At 35.7% G+C, this 27118-nt stretch overlaps 1 protein-coding gene across 3 annotated transcripts in view; it reads left to right on the top strand.

The window, feature by feature from the left end:
• Positions 1-27118, top strand: part of LOC114943199 (CD151 antigen) — a 111257-nt gene that overhangs the window by 50789 nt on the left and 33350 nt on the right. For all 3 annotated transcript variants that reach the window (XM_085490348.1, XM_085490349.1, XM_085490347.1), the window contains one exon: positions 12024-12201. In XM_085490348.1, coding sequence (XP_085346474.1) covers positions 12082-12201 — 120 coding nt within the window. In that variant the 5' untranslated portion in view covers positions 12024-12081. The remainder of the gene's footprint in view (positions 1-12023; positions 12202-27118) is intronic.

Raw genomic sequence — 27118 nt, 5'->3', positions numbered from 1 at the left:
GAGTACTAGAAACGCACGAGAGAATATATGGTAAATAAATTATATCATATACATATTAGCTTACTCTCTTTCTTCTTCCCCAGCTATATACTCACTTATATTTTTTTCCTGAAAACGAAAGAAATATATATCGCGCGTGGATTTGCGGCCATTCCGCGCTACATACGTACCACTTTACGATCATTAAAGCGGAAAAATTGTAATCGTAAATGTAAAATATTGTTTCAACGATGGCGGGTTGTATTTTTCACGAGCTTTGCAGGGAGAAACTTTTCTCATTAATTTTATCTCGCGCAATTTATGAAAAAAAAAACACCGTTAACTATACACGGTTTGATTAATTAAGACGTGCATCGCGCGCCACCGAGGTAATTAAAAATACGCGAGGATGGCGGATCAAAAAACAATCTTTCAATGTTCCTTTTGTCGCCGGCCGTAAAAATATCCCTCTGCGAAATTAATCGTGCGGCAATTACGCGAGCAACGACGGGATTCATAGGCTTGCACAGGCACTGGATAATGCACAGTTTTACCTCGATGTGTATAGGCAGGTTTATATCCTGTGACGGAATTTTTATCGTCGCACGCGGGCAAAATAATTCTCGTATCCGGACTAGAATAGTGATGTAGAGACACGAGATATATACTAGCGAGGGTTCTGCTGGCGGAACCTTTTACGATCGCTTAAACGTTCCCGCGTTATTTCCGTATCACGGACGACATTTGGCGTATTAACCCGACAAAGAACGATTCGCGAATACGAGTGGGAATAATACCAACCCGCGATGTATAGGTATGTATATTTTGCGCTTCTTTTTATAAAGGTTCTCTTCATTATATTTTCTCGTTATTCGCGCTTAAGTCGCGAAACGTTACGATTTGATCTCGTGAACGCTGCATCACTTCGCCGTAAATGTTAAATAAGAGAAGAAGAATCGAGGGATATCTCGCAATACATGTATGGTTTTTTAAATTAATTTAGTACTAATACTTAAATTGTATTTTATTCAAAAAAAGTTGACATTTTTAATGAAATCAGAAATGAATACAAAAAATTATATATTATTACAGATCTTATAGTGCTGACATTTTATACAAATCTTCAATTAATATATTACAGTATTAATTAATATTTCATTTTATTACACGTAATTTTGCAACAACATATTTCATATCTTATTGTGGTATATATTAAAAAAATATTAATATTTATTATTGCGATAAATATTAATCAGAGAAAAATCTCTTAAAAAATTCTTCCAATATTATATTGTCCTACGATTACCATGATTTTCAGGGTAAATTCTAAGAAACAATTCTGTGCACGTACAAATTTTCGGTAAACGAGACACCTCTCAAGAAGAATCTATTCTTTTTCACGCGGGAGAAAATATAGTTCCTGAAGCATATGTTCGCGGCATTTCGTTCGCGAATATCGATAACTGGCGGATCGATGACGTTGCGTAGACGGATCATTGTTCATGAAAATTCCATTCGCTTCATTTCCCGACCGCTGTTAATCACGCGATAAAGCTGGGAATTTCGAGAACGCCCAGCATTTTGGCCGTCCCGGCTCTGATCGCGCCGAAAACGAACGCCGGCGGCGTTTCGGGATTCGCGGCAAAATTTGCAAAACGAGCAACGGCGGCTCGTTCAACGTTGGTCGCCGTTTATATCCGCGCGACAACGGCGGCGATCGCGCCATTATCCAATTTTCCGCGATGCAATCCCGGCATGGCGGATGACGTGGGCGAGCATAACAGCGGATCGTTCTCTCTCTCTCTCTGGCTGCGTAGAATTTCGCATGTCCAAGGCTGCAATCTATATGTATATACATATATATAGCACTCACCCAACGCCGCAATTCATAGATACTCTCAGCTCGCTATTACGCCGCCAATGAGCCTGCGAGTTATGATGATGATTTCCGATCATCGTTGTATATATATATAGGGGGAGAAGCGGCGCATTCCAGGGTACAGAAGGGACATGTTCGAGCGATTTGAACATCCGGGGGAGATCGCAATAGAGAGACAGAGAGCGTATTCTTCGGATTTTATTATACGACGCGCGACATTGATTCGTATAAAAATCTGATCTCGAGTGAAAGAATGTTCTCATCGATGTATTTTCACAAGGAAGCAGAATCAATCGAAGACACCCGAGAATTAGTTGATTTATTATTGCACGTGCGGTGATGCATCTGTCGTCGGTTTATCTCTGCCATTAATCTCGCGGATATAAGCTAAAGGGCTTTTCAAATCTCAACTATCTGAATAATAAATCGTTCCGGAAGTCGCGTACTGACCGTGGGAGTATGTACCGTGTATGTTCGACGGAGACGTCGTGGATGCACTCATCCTGCACCCATGTAACCGGCCCACGATCTTTCTTTCCTCATATATCGTCGATTATTTCTATCGCCGCGTGCCATCGCGTCTTTGTCCGTGAGAGGTAACTCTCTTCCTATTGTAATATATTTTATTTTTTATTTTTTTTATACGTCAATATATATATCTATATAGTCTCTCTTTACATATCCATTATATACATAATTTATATATGTTAAATATATAATTTATATATATATATATTAAATATATAATTTATATAATTTATTATAACATATATTTAAATTTATTTCTATAAAATTAATATATACACAATTGTACGCTTCATGAAAATTTTCGCTAATGCATTTCTGTTCTCATATTTTTACCGCAGTGCAGATTTATATCTAAAAAAAAACATTCTGGCTATATAATATAATCGGCGAGGTGTATTTAGTAGATAATAAAGTTAAAAATAATTACGACAGGAAGCGAAAATTACGGATCGTGTATATCAGTTATGATTTGCAGAATGGGTAAATACAGATGAAATCTTCGCGGAGCAGCTAAAGTCCACGAAACATATTATAGTTCTAACTTTATAGTTCTTCGCTCTTTATTATTTTCCCTTTTACGGCGAGATATTTTTCTTGCGTTGATTGAGAGGCCGCCGGCATAAAATCCAATAGTCTAGCCCACGGTCGCGCGCTTTATTCCACTTTTCCCGCTTAAATTTTACGACGCCGCTGCCCCAGGAACGTACAGGTCGAACCATTTCCGCGGAATAAGAGCGTCCATATACGTGCAAGTAAAAGGGAACATCGAGATTACGATTTCGTTTCAAATCGAGCGTGCGATGGAGCCGTTATCGTTCACGCGATTATAGCGCGTTGCATGCGCGAAAATTCGCGTTAAAAATCGAAATTTCCCCGGTCGATCTATTTTCATGGTACTTTCGATAAAGTGCCGAAAAATTGCCCCCGATATTGCGATACTCCGATATGAAATATCGTCGAAAAATTATTCATCACATATTTTCGCGCACACACACAATCTTTTATATTAATTGATTCCCGCGATACCAAATTCGCCAAACCGAAACGAATTCTCTTGACGAGATGCGCGAGCCAATATATTCTCTTCCGGTTTAATTATTTCTGATGGATATTTTCTGTTTAAAAACACGCAACCAATTTTGCATTTTATAACGCAATAATTTTACGTTAAATAAATGCATTAAACAGATGCATGCGTGTATATGTGCGGGTGCATATGTGTCGGACATGTTCATTCGTGCATTCATCGCGACAGTTATTGTCATCTCTCTTGTAACTTGAGCGTAACTATAGTAGATGCAACCGTGTTATAGCTTTACATCAGGCACATACGTTGAATTGCATTCATAGTGAAACGCACAAACTGACATTATTGTCTAACTAATTGTCGAAGAAGGCGGACTTCAAGTACGTGCATATACTTCATAATTCCATAGACGAATAAAGAGGAGAATTGCACGAGACATCTCTATAATATGCAGTAATATCTCTTAAGTGATAATTAGTACACGCAACATATATAGGGACGAGTTTTTTTTTTCCGCTTAATATTTTCGCGGTGTAATTAAATCGAGCGAAATGATGAATGATGATCGAGGGCAATTGTGCGATTATTCGCGAAGAGTGCAATTTTTTAAAATCTGTGCGTGTCGCAGGAACCATCCAATAAAAACGAGACCGGAGTCTCTGAATGGCCTGCAAGGTTAATGCGATTGGATGATTGGCTCGATTAGCAAATTGGTCGTCGACGTATAGGACATTGGGATAAATGAGGATATGTCTATGCTGGGAACATGGTACCGTGGCAAATTGATGGGAAGGGCTCGAGCGACAACGCTGATACCGCCGTTGATGTATTATGAGCCATGATTTTCGCATTATCAGCACATGCATTTGCAGTTCACACGTTCGAGATTTTTTTAAAAAGGCTGATATTGTAATTGAACAAATTGCATTTAGAGGAAGCAAATTGCTTCTTATATTTGCTATACCTAATATGATAATTTTATTAAATGATTATTCTTCCGGAGAAATATTTAATACGTTGTTTCAAGATTTCCTGAATACTGAAAATTTAAATAAAATTATATTTTTATATATCAATAAGAGATTATTTTAAATAAATTTTCATATTTTATTATTAAATAAAAAATATTAATTATATATTTTAAATAATTTCTATAATAAGTTTTATTTAAAATATAAAATATATTAATTATATAGATTAATAATTTTTTAAATACATAAAATAATTTAAAAATGTGTGAAGGATATTAATAACAATTAATTGATAAAATCTTATTGCATTATTTGTTAGGTAATACGAGACATTAAACATTATCAGACATTTTAATGTTGCAAGAGAGAACGTTCTTTTCGACACTTGACATAAAATATTCCCACTTCAATCACATCTGTAATGTGTATCTCGTAAAAATCTCTGCATACACGAATCATCTGGAAGCTCGCAAAGAGAGAAAGCTTCAGAGAGACGAGGGTGATGATGTTTTAATAATCACGTCGTAAAAAAAGGGAAGTCAGAAACAGAGCCATGCGTAACTATCGGATCGAAACACACATGACGGTCGGCTGAATTAATCGTCGATCGATATAGATTCATCTGGAAGATGAAGCGCTCCATCGAGAGGTCCCCCTTTTCTCTTCCTCTTTCCTGGTGCTCTAGTGGCTTCTTCTGGTCCACCGGGGTCTATAAAAGCATCGAAGGCGCATATCGATGCGTCATCCGGTGCGACGTGGGTCGTATTTCCAAGTAGGCGTTTACGCGCGACTTCCTAACACGTGGGACGTCGTAAGAAACGTCATTGCGCAAGCGGCGCGTGTCCCTACGATGCTGACGACGGCTTTTCCCCTAGGTTATTACCGTTGCTTGTTTTTACCGATCCTCCGCGAAAAGTACGCGCATTACGTGACTTCTTGTGCATCACTAACGCGCGTCGTGAACGACATCCATGCTATGTATTATACAATATTATTATATATGTGTGTGTGTGTTGTAAGCCGCGTATATATATATATATATATATATATATATATATATATATATATATATATTCGGATACTCCGGATATACAATATCCGGATCTCGCTTCGCCCTCTCGCGCGCATGAATACACGTGGATGCGGCTCGCTCGAATTAATCCGCTGCGATTGACTTATTATTAATACTTGATAATTCTTCCGCTCGGTGGAAAACTAAAATTATTTATGACGCAGTTGGAGAGGAAAATTTATGAGCCAAATTTAAAAATTCAAACACGAATTATATATATATATTTTTTTAATTGCGTATATATAATGTTTGGAAAAGTATATGTGTGTTTGACACGATGATTTTAATTGGACCATGTTTTTTTCGATTCGCGAAAAAAGGAAAACATTACACAAATAATTATATTTATTAAATAAAAAAGTTGTCGAAAAAAATGTTTTCTCTAATTGGATCGAGCGCCGGATTGCGCTCGAGATTCGCGGACGAATTTTTGCGGATTCGACGTCGGTCGCGCGGAGACAATCCTTCGAACGATTCGTATTCTTTCCGAATTATATACTCCCGGTCCGGCCATAAATTCCCGAACCGTAAACCGCGCGTGGCGTGTGTGCGCATCCATAAAAAATTTAACTATGCCACCGCGCTCGTGACTTAACTCTTCGCGAGTAGTATACCGTGAATAACCGGGCAGCTGTGTAACTTTTTTATTCACAATCCATGTTTACCGTCGACCATTCATTTCTTGGATCATCAACAAGGACGGACCGACCATTCGCCTCGGAGATTTCGCCTGGAGAATACGCTCGAAGAATTCTCCTCTCTCGAGTATTCCCTCGAAACGCGTCCATCTGCACAACTACTGAAATTTTATCCTTTCATAAAACTCTTTTTTTTTCGCGTGATTACAACTATAGAGTCATAAAATACTCGAGGAAAAACGACGATGAATGTTCCGAGTCTTTTTTTTTTCCCGCGGAAAGAGATGCAAATGTTCGGAATAGTTGAAAATTACATTCTGCACCGATATTTTATGTATAATTTAAAGGTAGGTATAGTTAAGATTTATGTACGGTCGATTATGAACAGTTAATATGAAAGATTTGCTGCGCACATCATTGTTGGTATTTAATATAACTAAATGATATTTACTCATTAATTTCTAACAGAGTCAATATTGATTTCCATGGCAATGTATGAGTTGCTAATGCTCACCAAATACTATTACATTTATTACTTAATGCATCAATGCATCTTCATGAAATATACATGAAATACACACATCATCATTTTACATTTCCGATCGGAAGATATTAGGTAGTACAGAGTTTTGTAATTACAGTTTTATAAAACATATCAACATATGAAAATATGCATGATTTACGAAACACACGTTTTTGGAGATGCACACATATGTATAATCAGAGAATTGAAAATATTTTCATTACCTCGGCATTATTATATTCAAATACATTCATGAGATTTTAAATTTAGATATTGCAGATATGTTGATTTCCTCTCTCATGCAATTTCCATCAAATTTCCATTTTGTCAAAATACAAATTTTATCCTTCTGTTTTATTATCTCCCTCTTTCTCTGTCCACATGTAGATATATTGTTCATACATGCATTGCACTTTCTACTAGCATTATATTCAATATGAACGCATCGATTTTATCGATTAATCGGTTTACTCGATTTGGACACGAATAAATATATATACAGCCGCGTCTTTTTTACGTTTTTCCAAGGCATACAAAACTTGTTCAATTAATTAACGAGTGTTTATCGACAAGTGATATTAAATTTGCGACATTTTTTTTCGCGCCCAGAAAACGGAATATACGAAGTTGTTTACGTTGTTGTCCCGTGATTCGCGTTTTCCACGAAGAGCATCGGGATAATGAACGATATTTCCGGAGAACTTTGCAAACCATTCCGGATCTCTTTTACCGGAACAACGAATTTTCCATGACGCAAGTTAACGCGCTCCTCTGAACCGGAAGTGGATAACGAATCTATCAAAATTGCGCAAATTCTGCTTTTAACCACCTCGACGCATCATTTTTATTCAATCATTTGTTTTGCGTAATCAATGATCAGTATATCGGGTGAGAAAATAGAAAGAGGTATAATAGTGTCGACAACGCGCGAAGAGAGATAATTAGCAGATATCGACGAATCAGAATACAGTTGTACAGCAAATAAACAGAAATTTGTGATAAACGTTTCGATCTCGTTTGCATTTAGGTTTGCAACTCAATGCTATACATTAATTTAAGCGATTAGATTAACAGAATCAATCAATTTATCTTGTTCAAGTATGCGTGACTTTACTGCAAAATATCTATACCTATATATGTGTACATTTCTCAATAAATCGACGCTGATTTAGCATGCATATTTGCACATACATCGGCGTGTAACTGTTTTTATAAAGTAATTTTTGCGCCAAAGTTAAATATATGTACGCGTTTTTACATTACTCGATATTCTATAAAGTACGTTTAATCTCTGCAAAAAGAGGATGGTATAAATTATCCGTTAAATTACCGGGTATAATACTATCGATAATATTGCCATTTTAATCGAGGATATACGTTAGTCTGGTAGCAAGAAGATAGCCGATAAATTTCAGGAGATCAATAACCGTATGGCGGCATTGATCGAGTCGTCCGTCTTGCATTAAAATCTTTTGACCTTGCACTCTCTCGACGGAGAGAAAAAAAATGCATTCACGCATACATCGCATCTCGGGGGAAGTTTTCTGTACACTCGCCCACACGGGTCACACCCATTTAATTTTGCGGTTTCTCTTCTTTCATCTTCCATCCTCGGGTTTCTTCGCCCGTCGCTGTAATCACCTCTGTCTTCCGGCTCTCTCTCTCTCTCTCTCTCTCTTCGTCCACCATCTTCCAATCCTCGACGTGATCCGCGTACTCCTGCTTTCTGCTCCTTATTATGCGTCATTTATCCTTTGCACTCTCGTCCGAGAGAGAAACGACTCGAAATGCAGAAAGAACAGAGTTGTTCTCGATCGTATTTCACTCGACTTCTCGTTACACAAGTGTCAAATGATGGGATCGTGTGCGATAAAATGCTTCGATCCTTCTCGGACGACGCAATAATACGAAACTTTTGCTGAAAATTTTAATGTTGAAATATTTTACATTTTTGTCCTTTGACATTATTTTTCTCCAACAATGTAATCTGAAATTTAAATTTGAATGCTCTTAACAGAATATATACCTATATATTTTTTATAAAAATTAGTTGTACATTAAAAGAAGTAGAAATATTTTACACTTTTGTCCTTTGACAATTTTCTTTTTAGTAAAAAAATAAAATCTGAAATTTAGATTTGAATGCCCTTAAGAAAGAGAGCATGTCTATTATATTTTTATATAAAAATCTTTAAGAATAAAAAATTAGTTGTGTATTTAAAAAAATTAAAATATTTTATACCTTTGTCTTTTGACATAATTTTTCCAGTAAAATAAAATTTGAAATTAAAATTTAAATACTCAAAAGAAAGTAGGATCTATTTTTTTCAGAAAAAATTTTTTTAAAAATCGTATTATCTACGTAAGATTTTTCTACATTGTTTAGAAAATGCTTTGTCAGCAACGTGTGTGTGTGTGTGGATCGAGAAGATCGAGTGGTTATCACGCATTCTCGTTTAGTATACAAGTCGCGTATACGAACGGACGTTGACCACAACAAATGTAATTTTCCTCCGCCGAATTGCAATTTTGTACCGGGTCAATTTTACAGAATAGTACGACATTGTAATCAAAGTATGAATTATTCAACGTTTTTTTTTTTTGCAATATCTTAAGGTCGGATCTCGAGAGAAAACTTAAAGGGAGATGTTATAAAATGCAACAACATGGAAATAAAATAGGCGGTGCACATGATAGATAGCAACGATCGCGATAAATTATATATTACAAATTGCCAGGCTTACTTCAAAGAGACGGCAAGCTATATGGTTCAAATATTTTGTCACGTCATTTCAACCCATCCGACTTTATCTTACTGCCTTTTTCAACGCGAAAAAGAATCGTTATACACAAAAGAAACGGGCTGTGCAATCTGTCGTGTCAGCCTGTTCGTGTAAGGGAAATACTTGGCGTTCCTATGCATTCTTACATAGAATGCGACTCGCGTGTACAAACGAGAGAATCGTAGAAAGAATAGAAGGAGGAAAAGCAGGAGGAAGACAGAGGGTGCGATGCATTAGAGCGAAGGGAGACCTTCGCATTTTTCTTGGCAACGTAAAACGACATTATGTGTCAACCCGCAAGGTTGACTATAGTGGATAAGAAGAGAGAAAGAAGAAAAGAAAGAGAGGTCATGGTACTCGTTCCAATTTAAAAATTTACCGAGATTTGTCACATAATTTCCAAGACGATGTCGACCTCGAAGAAAAAGTCGCGCTGTCATTTCTTCTTCTGTTAAACGTCTAAAAAAATCCACGAAGCTTACGTTTATTAAAAAAAAAAAAAAAAATTGAAGCAATTTTGATTCTCGTTGAAATTGCATCATCGCTCACACACAAGCGGCTCGCATATAGCGAAAAATAGGTAGACAGTGCGGTCCCTTATGAGATTCCCCCTGGTATCCCTCATCCCCTGAATCAAAATCTATGGACGCCCTTGCTTGGACTCGCGCCAACGCGCGCGCTGCTTTCACCTCGAACCGTAGAGCACGAAGTTACTCTCCCGGTGCTCGATCAACGTCGCCGATCATCCTTTGCTCGCGCGATATGCACACATGCGTCTGACAGGTCCATCGATTGCACGATTATCGAATTACATTCAATTGCTCGGTACCTTTGCCTTTGCATTCGCGACGCGACAAGCGGAACATGGAACTTCGTTTCGCCTCCTGAAATTCTAATGATATTAAAGTTAACTCTCCTGACGCTCTTCTTCGCAAAACCGTGTCTGCCGAAGATGAGAATCGTGCTTCCAAGAAAGCGTTTTCCGCGCGCAATTACTGCGCGAACCAAGTTACTCGAAACGAGATACCGTTTGATTCTTCTTTCTTTTTTTTTTTTTTTTCTTTAATTCACCGACATGCGAATTTAATGGGTAATAATTAAATGGTGAATGTTTTGTCGCGCTGACAAATTCGTGACTTACGGAAGTTTATACGTAAATTTCTTGGATAATTAAAAGGACGATTTTTGTGGCAATAAAAGCCTGATATTAATTAAGGTTTGTATATTTTATTGTAAATAAAGAATTATTGCAAATGTAGAGTCGTCAAAAAGAAAATTTCAGTCCCTTTTTTGGATCATGCAGCGATATTAAACAGTATGATTTTCCAATACATTTACATAGAATAGAAAAAATAAAATAAAATAGTCATAGAACAAAATAGATAATTATAGATATTAATGTAATTTCGAGTTGATATTTTTTTCGCTTGTTAAGAAATTTAATGAACATGATTACAAAAATGTACGAATAGAATATAACAAAAAAGTATAATTTCCCAGAATGCTAATGCATTTTATTGAAGAAAAATATTCGTGCGCGATCTTTCTCCCTCTTCTCTTCCTTCTTGTTGATCTGATGGCAATTCTGGGCTTGCCCTGATGTTCTAACAAAGTTTACGTCGAGCCGGAACGAAGAAAAGCTTTAAGTTCATCCAGTGTCCAAGCGAGTATAAACAAGCAAAACTCTGACGTTGAAACTGAAGCTCGTTGATTACTTTCCTGGGCGGTAGACAGTCGAAAACTTGTTGATTACTTACTTAAACGCGCTTCCTTAATCGTAAAATATTTCTTTCTTTTTTTCTTTCCGAGTTGCTACTGAAGTAAGCAACTCTTTCTCGCGTAAGTTTTTTCCTGTATCACTAAATAACATCCTACACTTTTTTAATTACGATGAATATGTGCATGTATTATACTTATCGACCTAGGTATACATACTTTTGCTCTTATTGTTAGACATATATTTAATGTAAAAGATGCGGGTTTATTTTCATACTGTGTTTTTATATTTTATCTCGCGATTTTTTTCATCTAACAGGGTATCTATGGTAAGAGAAATTGGGAAAATCCGACATTGTCAGGTAATTTTATAAATCTGGATTTTTTTCACATTATTCTACATTTGTTTCAATAATTTGAAATTTTTGATTGAATAAATATAAACTTTTCCTTGACAGCACGCTAATTTTCTGTGTTGTTAAAAATCGATCCATCTACACAGCGTGTTCGTTAATTTATATTTTCATCGTCGTGTTATTTGATTTCAATGTGTTTGATAGAAACAAAACTAAAAAGTTTGATATATAAATAAAAAAGATGATTATTTAAATAGTTTATAGTGACATGTTTGTTTCGATTATCGTACATAATGCAGAGTGTATAATTAACAAAAATATCTCAAGGATTTCATGATTTAACATTTAATTGATTTATCATATAGATATATGCAAATTATATAAATAATACTAAAAAGTTAGGGAAAAAATTAATTTTTGGTCTTGAAAAATTTGAAAAAAAATCGGGAAATTTTTTTCACTGACAATGGAGTCTGCGGACACCCTGTCTATTAAATCTGATTGTTAGTGGGAATTTCTCTGACCTGGTCGTGTTATTTATTATGTTACAGCAACGGCGACGAGGTGACAACGAGAACGGTGACGCACGCAGCCAAAAATTGACCGAAGATGGCCAAGAGCGCTGAGAGATTACCCGGCACTTCCACTAGACTTAGGACCAGGGACGACGGTTGCTGTTCCGTGAATTTCCTGAAATACGTTCTTCATATCTATAACGTCGTGCTGTTTGTGAGTACCGATCATTTATTTCGACATCAGCGCGCGAGACAGAAAAGCGCGGTGATTCAGTTTTATTTCGAAACGTGTTTACGAGCGCGCGCGTTAACATAAATGAGAAGGACCGTGAAATTCGCTGTTTTGCTTCACGAGAGAAGTCCGTCTCTCATCGCTTGACGCGATTTCCCCGCTATTTTGATTAAAGTCCTCGCTTTACGATTTTGATTCGTGTAGTCGCGGACTTTCCGCCTGCGAGAGGAAAACAATGAAATTTATTTCTCTCTCCGCTTTCCTTTCAATCGCTTATTGAAGCTTAACATTTCTTATGAAATAAAAATATATATATATTAAATTATGAAACACTGATGTTGATGATTCTCATAAAATTTTGACAATTTGTTATACTGTAAAAGTTCTCACAAGAGGCATCGAATATTTAAGTATGCAAACTTAAAAAGTAATATAATTTTTTACAAATTTAACTCTCGACCTCGAATATATAAAATGCATAATTAAATTTCAATCGATAAAATTCAATTTGTTTAAAGTTAAAAGAAATAATTCTTTTATATACGTATATTTATGTACCTTGTCTTTGATATTCGATATATTAATTAGACTGTTGAAAAACGCCACGCGTCGGAATGCTTAAGATCTAAGGAATGTGTCTCCCAAAGGAAATTCGATAACGGTAAAACACCGCTATAACGAACGCTGAAGTGAAACAAGGCGAAAAATGCGCCATCGTCCGGCAATTATATTCTCGCCTCGCTTCCGTTTTCGCAATTTATGGGAGATTAAACCGGCAATGCACACTTTACGTAGAAACGAGCCGTCCTCGATCGTTGATTTGCAGGATGTCTGGCGTGCCTTTAAACCATAGTTAATTTGCTTTTAATTGTCATCGCGATTCTTACGCAGCTGTTTTTAATGCGAATTAAATTAAAACAGGCGGAACAAATCGTTGCACAAATGAGCCACGCAGGACTCTTTTCGTATACAGATGCTTCTTTGATCGATATCTTACACAAGAATTTTTATCGGAGAGAAAAGATCGCGAAGAGAGAAGGGGGAAAGATTGAAGTATAACGCGAGAAATATATAATCTCTCGAATCGCGTGCATAGAATATAACAAAGTACGCGCCACGAATAATTGGAGCGCGGAAGAGCCGGATATTGCGCCGGAAGAATAGGCATCGTAGATTAATTGAAAGAGAAGCTTCACGCGCGTACGTGATTAATTAAATAATAATTTTATGCGAACACCGTCATATAATATGTTCCACTTTGCGGAACGTACATTTTGACAAATTACCATTAATCAATTAATAACACGGTACTATCAAATCAAACTGTTATGATAATTATTCATTATTAATTTCCTTTAGTGTATTATGATAGAGGATGTCACTGGTCACTACTGTATCATTTATGTAAACTTAAAGCACCCGACTTTTAAAAAATTAATATTTTAATAGAGAAAATGATAGCATTTTATTGATAGTTTTATCAATTAAAAAATTTTAAAAAATTTTAAATAACTAGCACCCGACATTGAGATATTTTAAATCCGCTTGCGCAGTCTTTTTTAGAATCGTTTATAGTACTTTTCGTTTTGTTCGTAGTTGCACGGTTTAGAAATTGCAATTATTTAAAAAAATTGTCAAAAGTAATTTTTGTCAATTTTAAATATTTTTCTAATTGCTTTTTCCATCAATAATATAAATCTCAATTGCAATTGCTACAAACAACTGCAAACGAGTTTGAATTATCTAGAAAAAGCAGATTGACAAATGTCACTCTTCGAATTTGAAATATCTTAAAGTCGGATGCTGGTCATTTTTTAATTTTTTAAATAATACAACTACAAACAATTACAAACAAAATGCTATTATCATTTTCCGTATTAAAAAATTAATTAATAAAAAATTAGGTGTTAAGATTCACTTAGGTCACTATATCGGTATCAATCGTTTGTTTTCATTGTATTATTTTTTTTCAAATTTGAAGATTGGTTGGATTACTTTGAGGGTTAAATTAATTTTATTATATTAATATACCATATATAACTAATAACTTTTGCAGCTTATATATTTCAAAAATTGCGTTTTCGGGATTATTGCGGGATTATGCAAAAGAGGTTCGCTTTTACGAGAGAAAGAGTGTCTTGTTTATCGAAAAATGCGACTGTCTCGTTCATATATCGAGTGATTCCCTCCTTTCTCGTCTCCTTTTCTTTCTCTTTCATTCTCAATATTACAAAAAGGCATGGCGCCAACATCGATGCTCGCGTGGCGTGATACATGCCGTAAAATGCTAATAAAGTTCTCGTCGTAAAGTGCAGACACCTTGTACGTTGTCTGGGATATAAGCGCGAGCGACGAAAGGCGCAGCACAGAGACAAAGTGTTTTAAAGCGCGGACGAGAGAAGAAGAAAGACGAGAAAAAAGGAGCGAAATGTCAGGGGGAAAAATCGATCGATACGTCCGCACTTATCCGGCCTTATAATTTCGATCTTAAACGTCGGCGCCTTGTTAAAAAGCGTGATGCCGATGTCCATGATTTCGCGATTAAATAAAGGAGTTCTCGAGATCGAAGGAGACGAGATTGCAGCGTGCATCGTCTATTTTTTTTTTTTTTGTCTCAGATTTTATTCACCGAGGTCAGTTTACTTTCTGATTATCTGCACCGCCGAATCTTGATGGTTGAAGAGCCGAAACTTTTAATGAAGATCATTATCTTCTAATTAGATGTAATGGGATAAGTTTCGCATTGCTCTGAAAAAAAAAGGGAAATGTAATGATTTAACTTTTTACATGATATCACTATTAATATGAACTTAGTGATTTTGTTTCTCAAAATGATTACTTAAATATAAAAATTACATATATATCAGATATTTTTATGCCTTTGAAAGCAGGTTCGCGAACTTTATTTCGCATTAAATATATCAAATTAAATAATAATTCATAATTATATATCTTAATTGAGTTCTATCTCGCGCGAATCTCAGATTATCAACGTACATTATGCAATGACGTAAGTCGTGCTAAATTCGATGCCTTAAACACCTCTGTGTGTTCTGTCGTAATAAGGCTCGATGATGCAACAATAACCTGTGAACAATACCGGTGCAACAATAGTGGTCGCTAACACGTGCGTTTACGCCCAATGATCGCATTCAGAGAAGTGCAATAGCTACTATATAGACCAAAGTAAATTCAATGTTACCACCGAGTGGGTAATTGCAGAAATCCTTACGTAGATCTAATCGAGACTGCGCGAGGAACGATTTTTTCCTTAATTTAATGGGGCGGAAATTTAATCGCGCATATATATATATACATATATATTTTGCAGAGATATGAACTAGATGGTAGCACATTTTTCCGGAGAAAGGAGATGCTGCTGAAAATCTTGCCGTAATGATATTACTTGCGCATTATATAATTAAGCTCATATAGACGTAATCAAATGATTTTACTGTTTGCTTTTATAATGTAATCATTTTACTGCCGTAACGAGATAGACAGTGACGTCAACGCGGTGATATTACGATCGGTAATACGAAGAATTTCAATTACACACGCTTTAATTAAATTAATTCCGCATGTACGTTGAAGAATCCCAACGTATAATAACATCTGAATTAGAATTCTCGCGAATAGAGAGACGAGCTGACTTTTTGCATAATTTTTTTTCCTCGGGATATTATATGTAGTAAAGAGGTAATGAAGTAATTACTGCAGGTTTTTCACGATTTCATTCCATTAGCGAGTAGTAATTACGTTACGTACGAAAAGTGACTAGCTGCACTCTCTCTCTCTCTCTCTCTCTCTCTCTTTATTCTCTCTCTTCCTCTATATGTCTTTGAACGCATACCGGTTAATAAATCGTCGGTAGAATGATCTAATTAATCAAGAAAAGTCGGAAAGTCTTTGGACTTAAAAATAAGACACACAACTTGGAGCCTGAAGTTTTTCAATGAAGCATAGGAAACTTTTAATGAGGTATAGGAAAAATGACATTCACGCAAATTTGCGTTCGGCAAAATTTTGCTGTTTAATAAAATAAAATTTCACGCGACGATAAATTACAGTGATATCTCGTTTTTCGTCTTATGTCGGACAACAATGCGTTCTCCGATGATTTTTATTAACATTCTTTCAAGTAAACGGAATATATTTCATTTGCAAAATACCTTTTCATTCACTCTCCTCAAATCTGAACACGAGTAACACAACACTCTCGACGGTATATGTACACGTGGGAATTCTTGCAGGGGATTGGGATTCCCAGAACAGCTTAATTGTAATAATTAACTATATTGCTAACAGAGTTGCTAATTACTGACTAATAAGGACGTATACTCAAATGAGGTATTCGCTTGGCTTTCTTGTAACAATTTCTCTCGCTCGACCTTAATGTCGCGCTGTAATTTGATCGACAGCTTTTAGAGAAATGCGAGTGACGAGTTTTTTCATCCAATTAAACGCAATAAAATATATTCAAGACATGCGCATCCGCGCGTATTCAATTCGAATTATTAATAAATCTCTGCTTTCATATTATGAAATATACATACATCACTCGCGATGTTTATTAATTTTCATCATGTATAGTATATTACATAAGTTTTCATAAATTATTTGTGTTATAATTTGATTAAAAATGTCGCAATGCACGCACATGGATAATTAATCTCATTGCAGAAAAAAAATAGTCGACGAAGCAAATACAAAATAATAAAATATTCTCTAAAGTTTAAAATATAGCTTAGGATAGATCAGTTAAGTTAGTTTGATATAATTTTAATCTCAGCATCCAATCTTAACTTTAAATTTAATTTCATTTATATACACGTAAGTATTTGTACTCACACACAAATTTAAATTTTCAAAATTTTTCCAATTTTCAATTCTTAATTCAATCCAATTCATTTCAATTTTGAATTACAATTTTTTAAGTGCAAGGCTAATTCGTTTTATCTGATTTATATTTGAGTTATTTGGCGTATTAATAATTAATTAATTAACAATTATTTATTAGACGTGATTTATAATTATAACTATTATTTACATACTTAAACACAAAAAGAACAGCTGTAAAAAAGCTATGAGAAAGACATGGATTAAATAATATTCTTCAGACACACATGTCATCCAAGCAGTGTTGGGTAGTATCTAGATACATTTTGTGTATCTGTCTCTAGATATATTTTTTTACATGTATATCTGCATCTATATCTAGATATATTTTTTTGCATGTATATCTGCATCTGTATCTAGATATATTTTTTGACGCGTATATCTGTATCTGTATCTAGATATATTTTTGTACACGTATCTATATCTGTATCGAGATACATACATTTTAAACGTATCTTACCCATCACTGCATCGAAGCAGATCTCATCTCTCTCATATATAAATGACATTTTGGTCCCAAGCGAGCGGAATCGCTCGCATCCGCCGAGCTGGAGCTTCTATTGTCTCCTCGAGATCGTCGCAACGAGAGAATCATATGCGAGTTATCCACGTTGATCGTCTCAATTACGCTTGCAATTCGACTGACGACTGCGAGGCGTATTCCCGGCGACGATGTGCGCGACGCGCGTTCCCAGGAGTGTTTACATTTCGTCGCACGCGTCGCCGCCGTTAGAATGCAATCGGCACGCATTCGCTGATCGTGGGACAGATCGATGGGTCGATTGTGCGAGCGTATACATATACGTGCGCAGTACCGAAATCCTCTCCGCGTTGAAACGGGGAATCGTGAGCTGAATTATTTCTCGCATCTCCCTCGTGTGGCGTATCTCGCTTAATTAGCGTCCTGTAACGTGTAGCGAATAACGCCATTCCATTTCTCCACTCTCGGAGGCTCCAAGTTGCTTCGATCTATCGATCTGAACCAGGAGCACTGACTATTTTGATTAAACCCTGCGATAGACGCATACAATCGCGTGAACATGCGAACTCCCTGGAAAAAGGTATACGCGACAAAGAATCGGTTGCGACAATTGATTTTTTTTCTCCGATACCCGAGTCGGCAAGAATAACAATTAGCGGATCCTAATTAGCAGTCCTCGAATGATATTTTCTCGCAACGCTCTGTGTAATGTAAATAATTTGAGGAATTATTATTGAGTTAATTGTATAGCGCGATTGAACGATTATAAGCGTTTTATATATATGAATATGCATTATACATTTATATTTACATTTACCGTACAAAGAGAATATTGCATTAGAAGAATATTGCTTCGTTAAATTACTGCATAAACATGATATATCAAATATGATGTACAATTGCATGTATTATGAGTTCGTAAATTGCACGTATAATGGAAATCGTCTTTTTTAGTCATAGAAAAACATTAATTAAAAAATAAATAATTTAATAATAGGTAATGATTAGCATAGCGAGATAATCGGGAAGAAAACGGGATCGACTAGATTTTTTTCTTCGTTACGGAAAACGCGTGCACATATGCATATACATACAGGGTATCGATTTCTTTACCTTAAAATCGGAGGACGGTGAAGCGGGCTTAGATTATACGTATAATTATTCTAATTTTGCCCGAGGATACAACGCGGGCTCACCTCTGGGATTCCTCGCGAGGATTTACGTGCCTCCGCGAGATTGGATCTTGGAATATTCCAGACACCAGCAGAGCTTAAGATCAGTTTCACGCTCGCCATCGCGGAATAATAGTCCAATGCGCCATGAAATGACATCTCTAGATCGGAGGATATCGAAGGGATGAAGTGGATGGGGTAATAAATTGGGAGGAATAGTTTCCGTAGCAATCTCCCGACACTTTTAGGTAATCCGGCGTAAATCATTATCAGTGCGTAATACACGGTGCAACGATTTATTTCTCCCTAATATCGCGATGACAGCTTATTATTTAAGCGTATTGTTTTGTAAAAAGAGCCCGCTCTCTTATTACGAACATTATAATAATAATAATAATTATTATTATTATATCTGCACGGTTTTCTCGACAGTCGACTCTATTCTGGATTCCTTTCTCTCTCTTTTCCGCTATATATGAGATTATATTTCATTTCATTCCCTTTAACCCACATTCTCATTCGCTCCTTCGTTAGCGCATTTATAAATATTCAGTTTATTGATTCATACTTGTTCACCTGATTCTCTCGTATTGTTCTCTCCTGCTTTTCCCGCGCAGAAACTTCTCTCCTTCATTCTCCCTTTCAGTCTCTCTACCTCTTTAAGCTAACGCCAGACTGTACGTAAATAATTCGCGATTTGTTAATAGAGATATCAAAAATTCGATTGCTCGAATTTGATCAATCTTATTCACCCTACGAATTATGGAAAAATATATTAGCTAAATTTTACTTATTCTTATATTTTACACGTCAAGTTTAATTTTAATATTTAAAATTTAGCTATGATAACTAATATTTTTAGCTTCAGTTTGAGCGAGAAATCTCCTGTGGAGAATTATAGTTAAAAATATTAATATTACTGCAGTAGAGTTTTTCAACATTGCAATTAAATGTCAGGTGCAATATACACTGTAAAAAATATGCAAAATTACATAAATAATAAGTGTGATTTTACATATTTTTATGTAACATATTACACATTTTTTTACAGTGATAGGCACATCTAAAATTTAACTATGGCAGCTAATATGTTTTTCTGTGCAGCATACGCATAATCACGAACAAAGAAAAAATCGCGACCGATGAAAAGTAGGATAACTCTAGCTCGAGTCTTATCCACGTATTTTGCTATCGAGGTATTTTGCAGCGGCAGCTAATGATAGTCGATGTCATAAACGGCTCGCAGCTCGTTTGCTATCGCGACGCGAAGGCAGGATCTGGCTTTTATCAGACTCGCGGGCGCACTCGGGAACGCATAGGAACGGTTGATTGGCTTCGACTATATAAATAAAAGAGGAAGGAGAGGGAAGGGCGCGACTATCTTCGACCGGAGATCTCCTTGAGTCTTATGCTAATGGATATCCACCTTCTCTGGACGTACGAAACCGAAGGCACATCAGGCTTCTCTCTCTGCGCTCTGATATAAAGACGCTGCGTCGATTAAATGCCGTCGTTGTGTTGCCGAAGCGAAATTTATATATAAATATATATATATATATATATATCGGTATCGTTATATATTACGAACCGAGTTTTCATCGAAGACGATTACCGGTTTTATACGTGGTAAATCAATAGATTCTTTATGCGATAAAAGCCGGAGTCACGAAGTAAAGAGTAGCGTAAAATACGAGATAGATAATAGAGGGTACACACGGAAACTATCGTTTCCGCTCGAACTCTGCAGCCGGAGCCCTTTACGCTCCCATAGGATTCATTCCGTTAATTCGATTTAAATAAACGTTAAACGCAAAGTGATATTAACGTACGAAAGGAAACGCTGGGACTAGAATATATTTTACGAGCGCACATTAATTATATGCATATTTAATTTACGATACTTGTATATTATACATATATTATATACAGGCTCTCGTAATTTTCGTAATAGTTCATTTTTCTTGTACGCTCTCGGAATAACGTATTGAGAGTTGGAAACTTTTGATTATATCTGTACCCTTTGGCAACAAAACCCAGGCGTACAGAATTCGCTTTAGAAAGCATCTAATAAAGATAATAGTCCGTTTTCTCTCCGTATATATTCAGCGACTGTCTAATTCTCATCTCGCATCTACGCGAGAGAGTCGCGTTTTTGAATAAGAAGTGCGTTAATTTTAGCTCGTCGTATTAATAAAATTTGCGAGAAGGATCCGTGCACGCGCATATATACAAAACGAGATATATGTATATTCTGCGAAAAAAATTCTCTTAATTAAGTCATATCAAAGGCGTACTTTATATTATTATTATATTTTTAATAAGTGCGAAAAATTTTAGGAGATGATTCTTTGTCGAAAATTAAGGGGGATTATATAAACGCATTTTATATAAATATATACTCTTATAATATATACTCTAAATAAAATTATATAGATGATCATTATTTAGATAAAATTTTGATGTTATCTTATCTTTATATAAATAATAAAATTATGTATTATCATTACCTATATCTGTATCTTAGGTGAAAAAAAGTATTAGCTTCACTCGCGAAATTATCTAGAATGGTTTATAGAGTCATAGCGCGTAAAAATATACTTAATTAGTAGAACTTAAGCAGTAAACGATAAAAACTTATGAATAAAAGTATGAATATATTTTTATATCCCTTTGATAATTTATATTTTTTAAATAATTGTGTTCACATAAAAAATAATTTGAATATTTGAAACAAAACCATCTAGCTAATTTTTAAAATCTAAACACAATACTATTACTAAGGGGTTACACGTTTCTAAAGAGGGAGGTAAAAATAAAATTTTTATTTTATTTCTTAAATGTTAGAAACAAATTAAAAAAGTGAAACTTGGTGGATATTATTTTCTCAATTTGTCTGAAAAATTTCAGGAAAAAAAAAACTTCATTTTTACCTTCCTCCGTAGAAAAGTGTAAGCGCAACTCCTCAGGGAAGGATATAAAAATATATATTTATATAAGAAACCGCCCTTAATTTTCTTTAAAGGCAAAGAATCACGTTCTAAAATTTCTGGCACGTATTTAAATACCCTGTGCATACGTCGAGCGTATGACGATTCCGTCGCGAATCCCTTCGACATACGTACATATATGCATATAGTATATACGAAGCGCCTCGGGGGCTTCGATTATCATAAAGCTCTCTCCGTAAACGATTCTATTAAATTACACGGCGCGCGCTTAAGCGCTCTCTCGCCTTCTCGCGGTCTCTTGGAGAATCCGCGAGTCCAAACGCGCGCGCACGCAACGTCGAAAATGTTTATCATTACGCGGTGGCGGCGTGCTCGCTCTTAACTCGTTTGTCGTAAATCAAGCGAAGTCTCTCTCTCTCTCATACATACATATACACGTACACGCCGGTAGCGGGGTTACTGGTGGTTAGAGAAGATGGGAGAGGCTGGAAGAAAGTGCAGATGATATCTCGCGGCGGCGACGCCAGCATCCGGGGCTGTAGTATCTCTGAATAAGGCTGCCGGGGAATTACCGTGTCGTACGTAATCATTCCGGATTGTAATACACACTTATGAATTCATGCCGGCGTTGCGCGGATCTAGAGAAAGAGAGAGGTGCAAAGAAAAAAGAAATCACAGAAAAAAAGGAATCCTTGATTCAAGTATATTTTTATTCTCGAACGCTATTTGATTGATTTAAGCATAGAATGCTCTTTGTAATCACAAATTTTCATTTGCCTTAATAATAAATTAAGATATATTCTTGTTTGAAAAATCGCATATGGTAAAAACAAACTTAGTCACATTCGAACTAAGAATTATTATATATATTTGAAAGTACCGCTTATATCCGATGCACACTTGTCACTTGTCCTTGCAATATTTATAAGTAAATTTCAGCTTCAACCAAGAATATTTTGCACTTTGTTTTAAGGATAAATTATCCTTTATCCAAAATTATTTATATTTGGCGCTATTATAAGGATAAAATATACTTGAATCAAGGCATATTTGCATTCTTTCAAGGATACTGTTTTTTCTGTGCTCTTCAATCCGAAAAAATCACAGATTGTACTGTTACTCTTTTAGAAAAAATTCGGAATATCGGGAAAAAATTGATAGATTTCTTGAGAAATGATTTGGATTAGGAGAAGATACAATGACTTATAAAAATATATATACTTTTTCACAGAAAAAAAGGAATCCTTGATTCAAGTATATTTTTATTCTCGAACGCTATTTGATTGATTTAAGCATAGAATGCTCTTTGTAATCACAAATTTTCATTTGCCTTAATAATAAATTAAGATATATTCTTGTTTGAAAAATCGCATATGGTAAAAACAAACTTAGTCACATTTGAACTAAGAATTATTATATATATTTGAAAGTACCGCTTATATCCGATGCACACTTGTCACTTGTCCTTGCAATATTTATAACTAAATTTCAGCTTTAACCAAGAATATTTTGCACTTTGTTTTAAGGATAAATTATCCTTTATCCAAAATTATTTATATTTGGCGCTATTATAAGGATAAAATATACTTGAATCAAGGCATATTTGCATTCTCTCAAGGATACTGTTTTTTCTGTGATGGTTTACGGAAAATATATATATATATATATATATATTATCGAGAAATATATATATATATATTTGTATAATAACGAGAAGACAGAATTCGTTTAAGAAACATATGACGGTAAATAAATATTATAAGAAACTCGTGCTCCGATTATTTATGCGTCCTGCGGTCGAATAAAGGATTGCGAAGAAAAGGCTCCGGTGAATTTAAATGATGCAGGCAACGTTCCAGAAAATGTCTCATGGCCGAAGGGAAACGTTCCTCAAATAATTTTTATCCGCGACCCGTGTGAATGTATATTATAACAAACTCGGCTGCTTCTTCGATTATTTATGTATTCCGCCGCTGAAAAGGAATTACGCGGATAAAAGGAGGTTTGGTTGTAGAATTTAAATTATAAGAGTATCATCTTTATTTTTCTCCCCTTTTTCTCTCCGTCTTCGATATTTTCTGCTGCACCAAAACGTTTGCACTAACGAATATAGAATATCGAACGACGTTCGAGATTCGCTCGAGGTCCAGACGTTGAGATTTTGCAAACGAAACCTAAAATTAGACGTATAACCCCGACATACTTGGAGCGGATACGCATTTCCAAGCCGAGAGAATTACGTAAGTGTATATTCTCTGAAGCTGATTATGTCAGTCATAGCTGTATGCCAAGCAATATAATTTAAATGGATAACTAAGTTTGTGGATATAGCTCTCTCTGTCTCTCGGTATACATATATATAAGACGAAAGACACTGTATGATTTATTATCTGAATACAAACATTCCATTCATTTAAATGAAGAAAACAGAAAACGCAAATTTTTGTTTATTCATGCAGATTTTAACACGTGTTTAGCACATGCGGTCTATTATTAGACGTCACTCAAGAAACTTCATTTTCATAAAATTTTGTCGCAGAGATCGACACATCATAGACTATATTCTTAATCTTATTAATATTACAATTACGAAAATATAAATAAAATATTTTACATACATATTTAAAAAATATATTATTTAGGTATATAAATCTAGAAATAAAAAACATTTCATATATATATTTATAATATATTGAAAACGGGAAATACGTTATTTTATATATACACATGTACTGAATATATAAAAATATAAAATATTTTGCAAATATATACGCGAATTTACATTCACGCTAGAGAAGCCGTGCGGGACAATATTTCGGGAGCTCGCAAATTTGAGATCCTAGACTACGCCGAGTAGTTAAAGTGATACACGCAAGCACACGATATTCTCTCCCGATACGGATGCGCAGGTGAAATCGCCGCGGGCGCATCGCGAAATGTTGTCGGCGCAATTAAAATGGAAACGAGTACATCGCGCTTGTGTAAACGGTCGCGACCGGACTTTACGCGGCGAATATGCGTTGTCCGGCACATATTTCGGATGCTGGCCCGGTAATGGGATGACTCTCGCGTATATATAGCCACCGCGCAAAAATTTATTTCCTCGTCGTCCGGTCATACATCGTCGAGATATTGAAATCCTGACGTCTAATGTAATAAAAATGCCGGCCGGCGCCGAAGGGAAGTTCGATGGGAAAAAAAGATTGATTTCCGTGTATGCGGTGCTCCAATGCATTTGGCAAGCTCGCGTGTCCCGCAAAAATGGTGGACTCGTCACAAATAAAAAATATACATATATATATATATATATATATTCCATTTTTTGGCTTGTAAATTTATAGAATTAAATCAAAAGATACGATTGATTTTTTCAAGTTGTTCAGATGAAATATTTGCGCAGGAAGCGAAATATCAAATGGAAAACGTTGATCTTCAATCAATTTCGATAGAACTGACGGGTGGCGTCAAGTCTCGCTCGATCCACTTTTAATTAACTTTGCAATACTCATTACGAGTAACGTGTTATTAAAGGGATAACGTTGTATATGAACTCTCGTATAATTGAGTATACCGAATCGAGTTACATCGCGTTTATGTCGTGATGTGGGGCGCCGGCTCCGGCTTTGACGTCTTTGATGACGTGTTTTCGTTTCCGCGGCCCCGTATCCGAAATAATCGCGCTCGTTCGCCCGCGGCGGCGATGATTTAATTATTTAGAGAACGCCAGGCATTTGTGCGCTGCAAAATGTGTCTGCAAGGGCGAGCTCGGACCAAGTGGTTAACTCCACTGGGAATGCAGGACGCTTCGTTTGAAGACGCTCGGAATTTCGTCCGGCTGCTGGTGCCTCGGGGACACTGCAGTTTTCTCATTCTCTTATTCCTTTCGCGATCCTTTTTTTCCCTTTGCTTTTCTTTCGTCGCGTTACGTCACGTCTCTTCTCCGGTCCAGGAAATTGGGGATGGCGAGAAAGGAGCCCGAATTGCGCTTTCCTAACTTAACGTAACTGTTCCGGTAATTGCACGCGACAACAATTATTTTTTTTTTCTTCTGTTTCTTTTATCCCTTTCTTGCCAAAACAGGGGAGTAACGACGTGAATTTTTATAACAACGTGCGAAAGGAACACAGAAAAAAAAGAATCCTTGATTCAAGTATATTTTTATTCTCGAACGCTATTTGATTGATTTAAGCATAGAATGCTCTTAATCACAAATTTCCATTTGCCTTAATAATAAATAAGTTTGTGTAAAGTATATTTTATCCTTAAGATATATTCTTGTTTTAAAAATCGCATATGGTAAAAACAGACTTAGTCACATTTGAACTAAGAATTATTATATATATTTGAAAGTACCGCTTATATCCGATGCACACTTGTCACTTGTTCTTGCAATATTTATAAGTAAATTTCAGCTTCAACCAAGAATATTTTGCACTTTGTTTTAAGGATAAATTATCCTTTATCCAAAATTATTTATATTTGGCGCTATTATAAGAATAAAATATACTTGAATCAAGGCATATTTGCATTCTTTCAAGGATACTGTTTTTTCTGTGCTCTTCAATCCGAAAAAATCACAGATTGTACTGTTACTCTTTTAGAAAAAATTCGGAATATCGGGAAAAAATCGATAGATTTCTTGAGAAATGATTTGGATTAGGAGAAGATACAATGACTTATAAAAATATATATACTTTTTCACAGAAAAAAAGGAATCCTTGATTCAAGTATATTTTTATTCTCGAACGCTATTTGATTGATTTAAGCATAGAATGCTCTTTGTAATCACAAATTTTCATTTGCCTTAATAATAAATTAAGATATATTCTTGTTTGAAAAATCGCATATGGTAAAAACAAACTTAGTCACATTTGAACTATGAATTATTATATATATTTGAAAGTACCGCTTATATCCGATGCACACTTGTCACTTGTCCTTGCAATATTTATAAGTAAATTTCAGCTTCAACCAAAAATATTTTGCACTTTGTTTTAAGGATAAATTATCCTTTATCCAAAATTATTTACATTTGGCGCTATTATAAGGCATATTTGCATTTTCTCAAGATACTGTTTTTTTCTGTGAATAAAAAGAACGAAAGAGCGTTAAAAAAAAGTTGAAAATATTGGGTTTTTGCGTTTAATTTCACTTGGCCTCCGTTTCGTTTTCCGATTTTCCGCGTTTTAGCGCGAAAGGAGAGAGCGTTTATCCCGCCCTCTGAATGAGAGGAAAACTTCCGGGTACCGCGCGGGCGGGAAACAGATGCTTCCAATTTCAACGAGATGGATCCGCGAGAGATTCGGAAGAGCGTAGGAGGAGGAATAAAGTGGAAAAAGTCTCTCGGATAGCAGAGGCGTCGTCGCGCGTCGCCGCTCTTTTCATTCGATGCTTTATAC

The sequence above is a fragment of the Nylanderia fulva genome, unplaced genomic scaffold (genome assembly GCF_048542155.1).
Source record: "Nylanderia fulva isolate GAGA-0341 unplaced genomic scaffold, ASM4854215v1 Scaffold12, whole genome shotgun sequence".
Lineage (NCBI taxonomy): Eukaryota > Metazoa > Arthropoda > Insecta > Hymenoptera > Formicidae > Nylanderia > Nylanderia fulva.
Note: the sequence above shows the minus strand (reverse complement) of the source record. Positions and strands in the feature narration are given on the sequence as shown.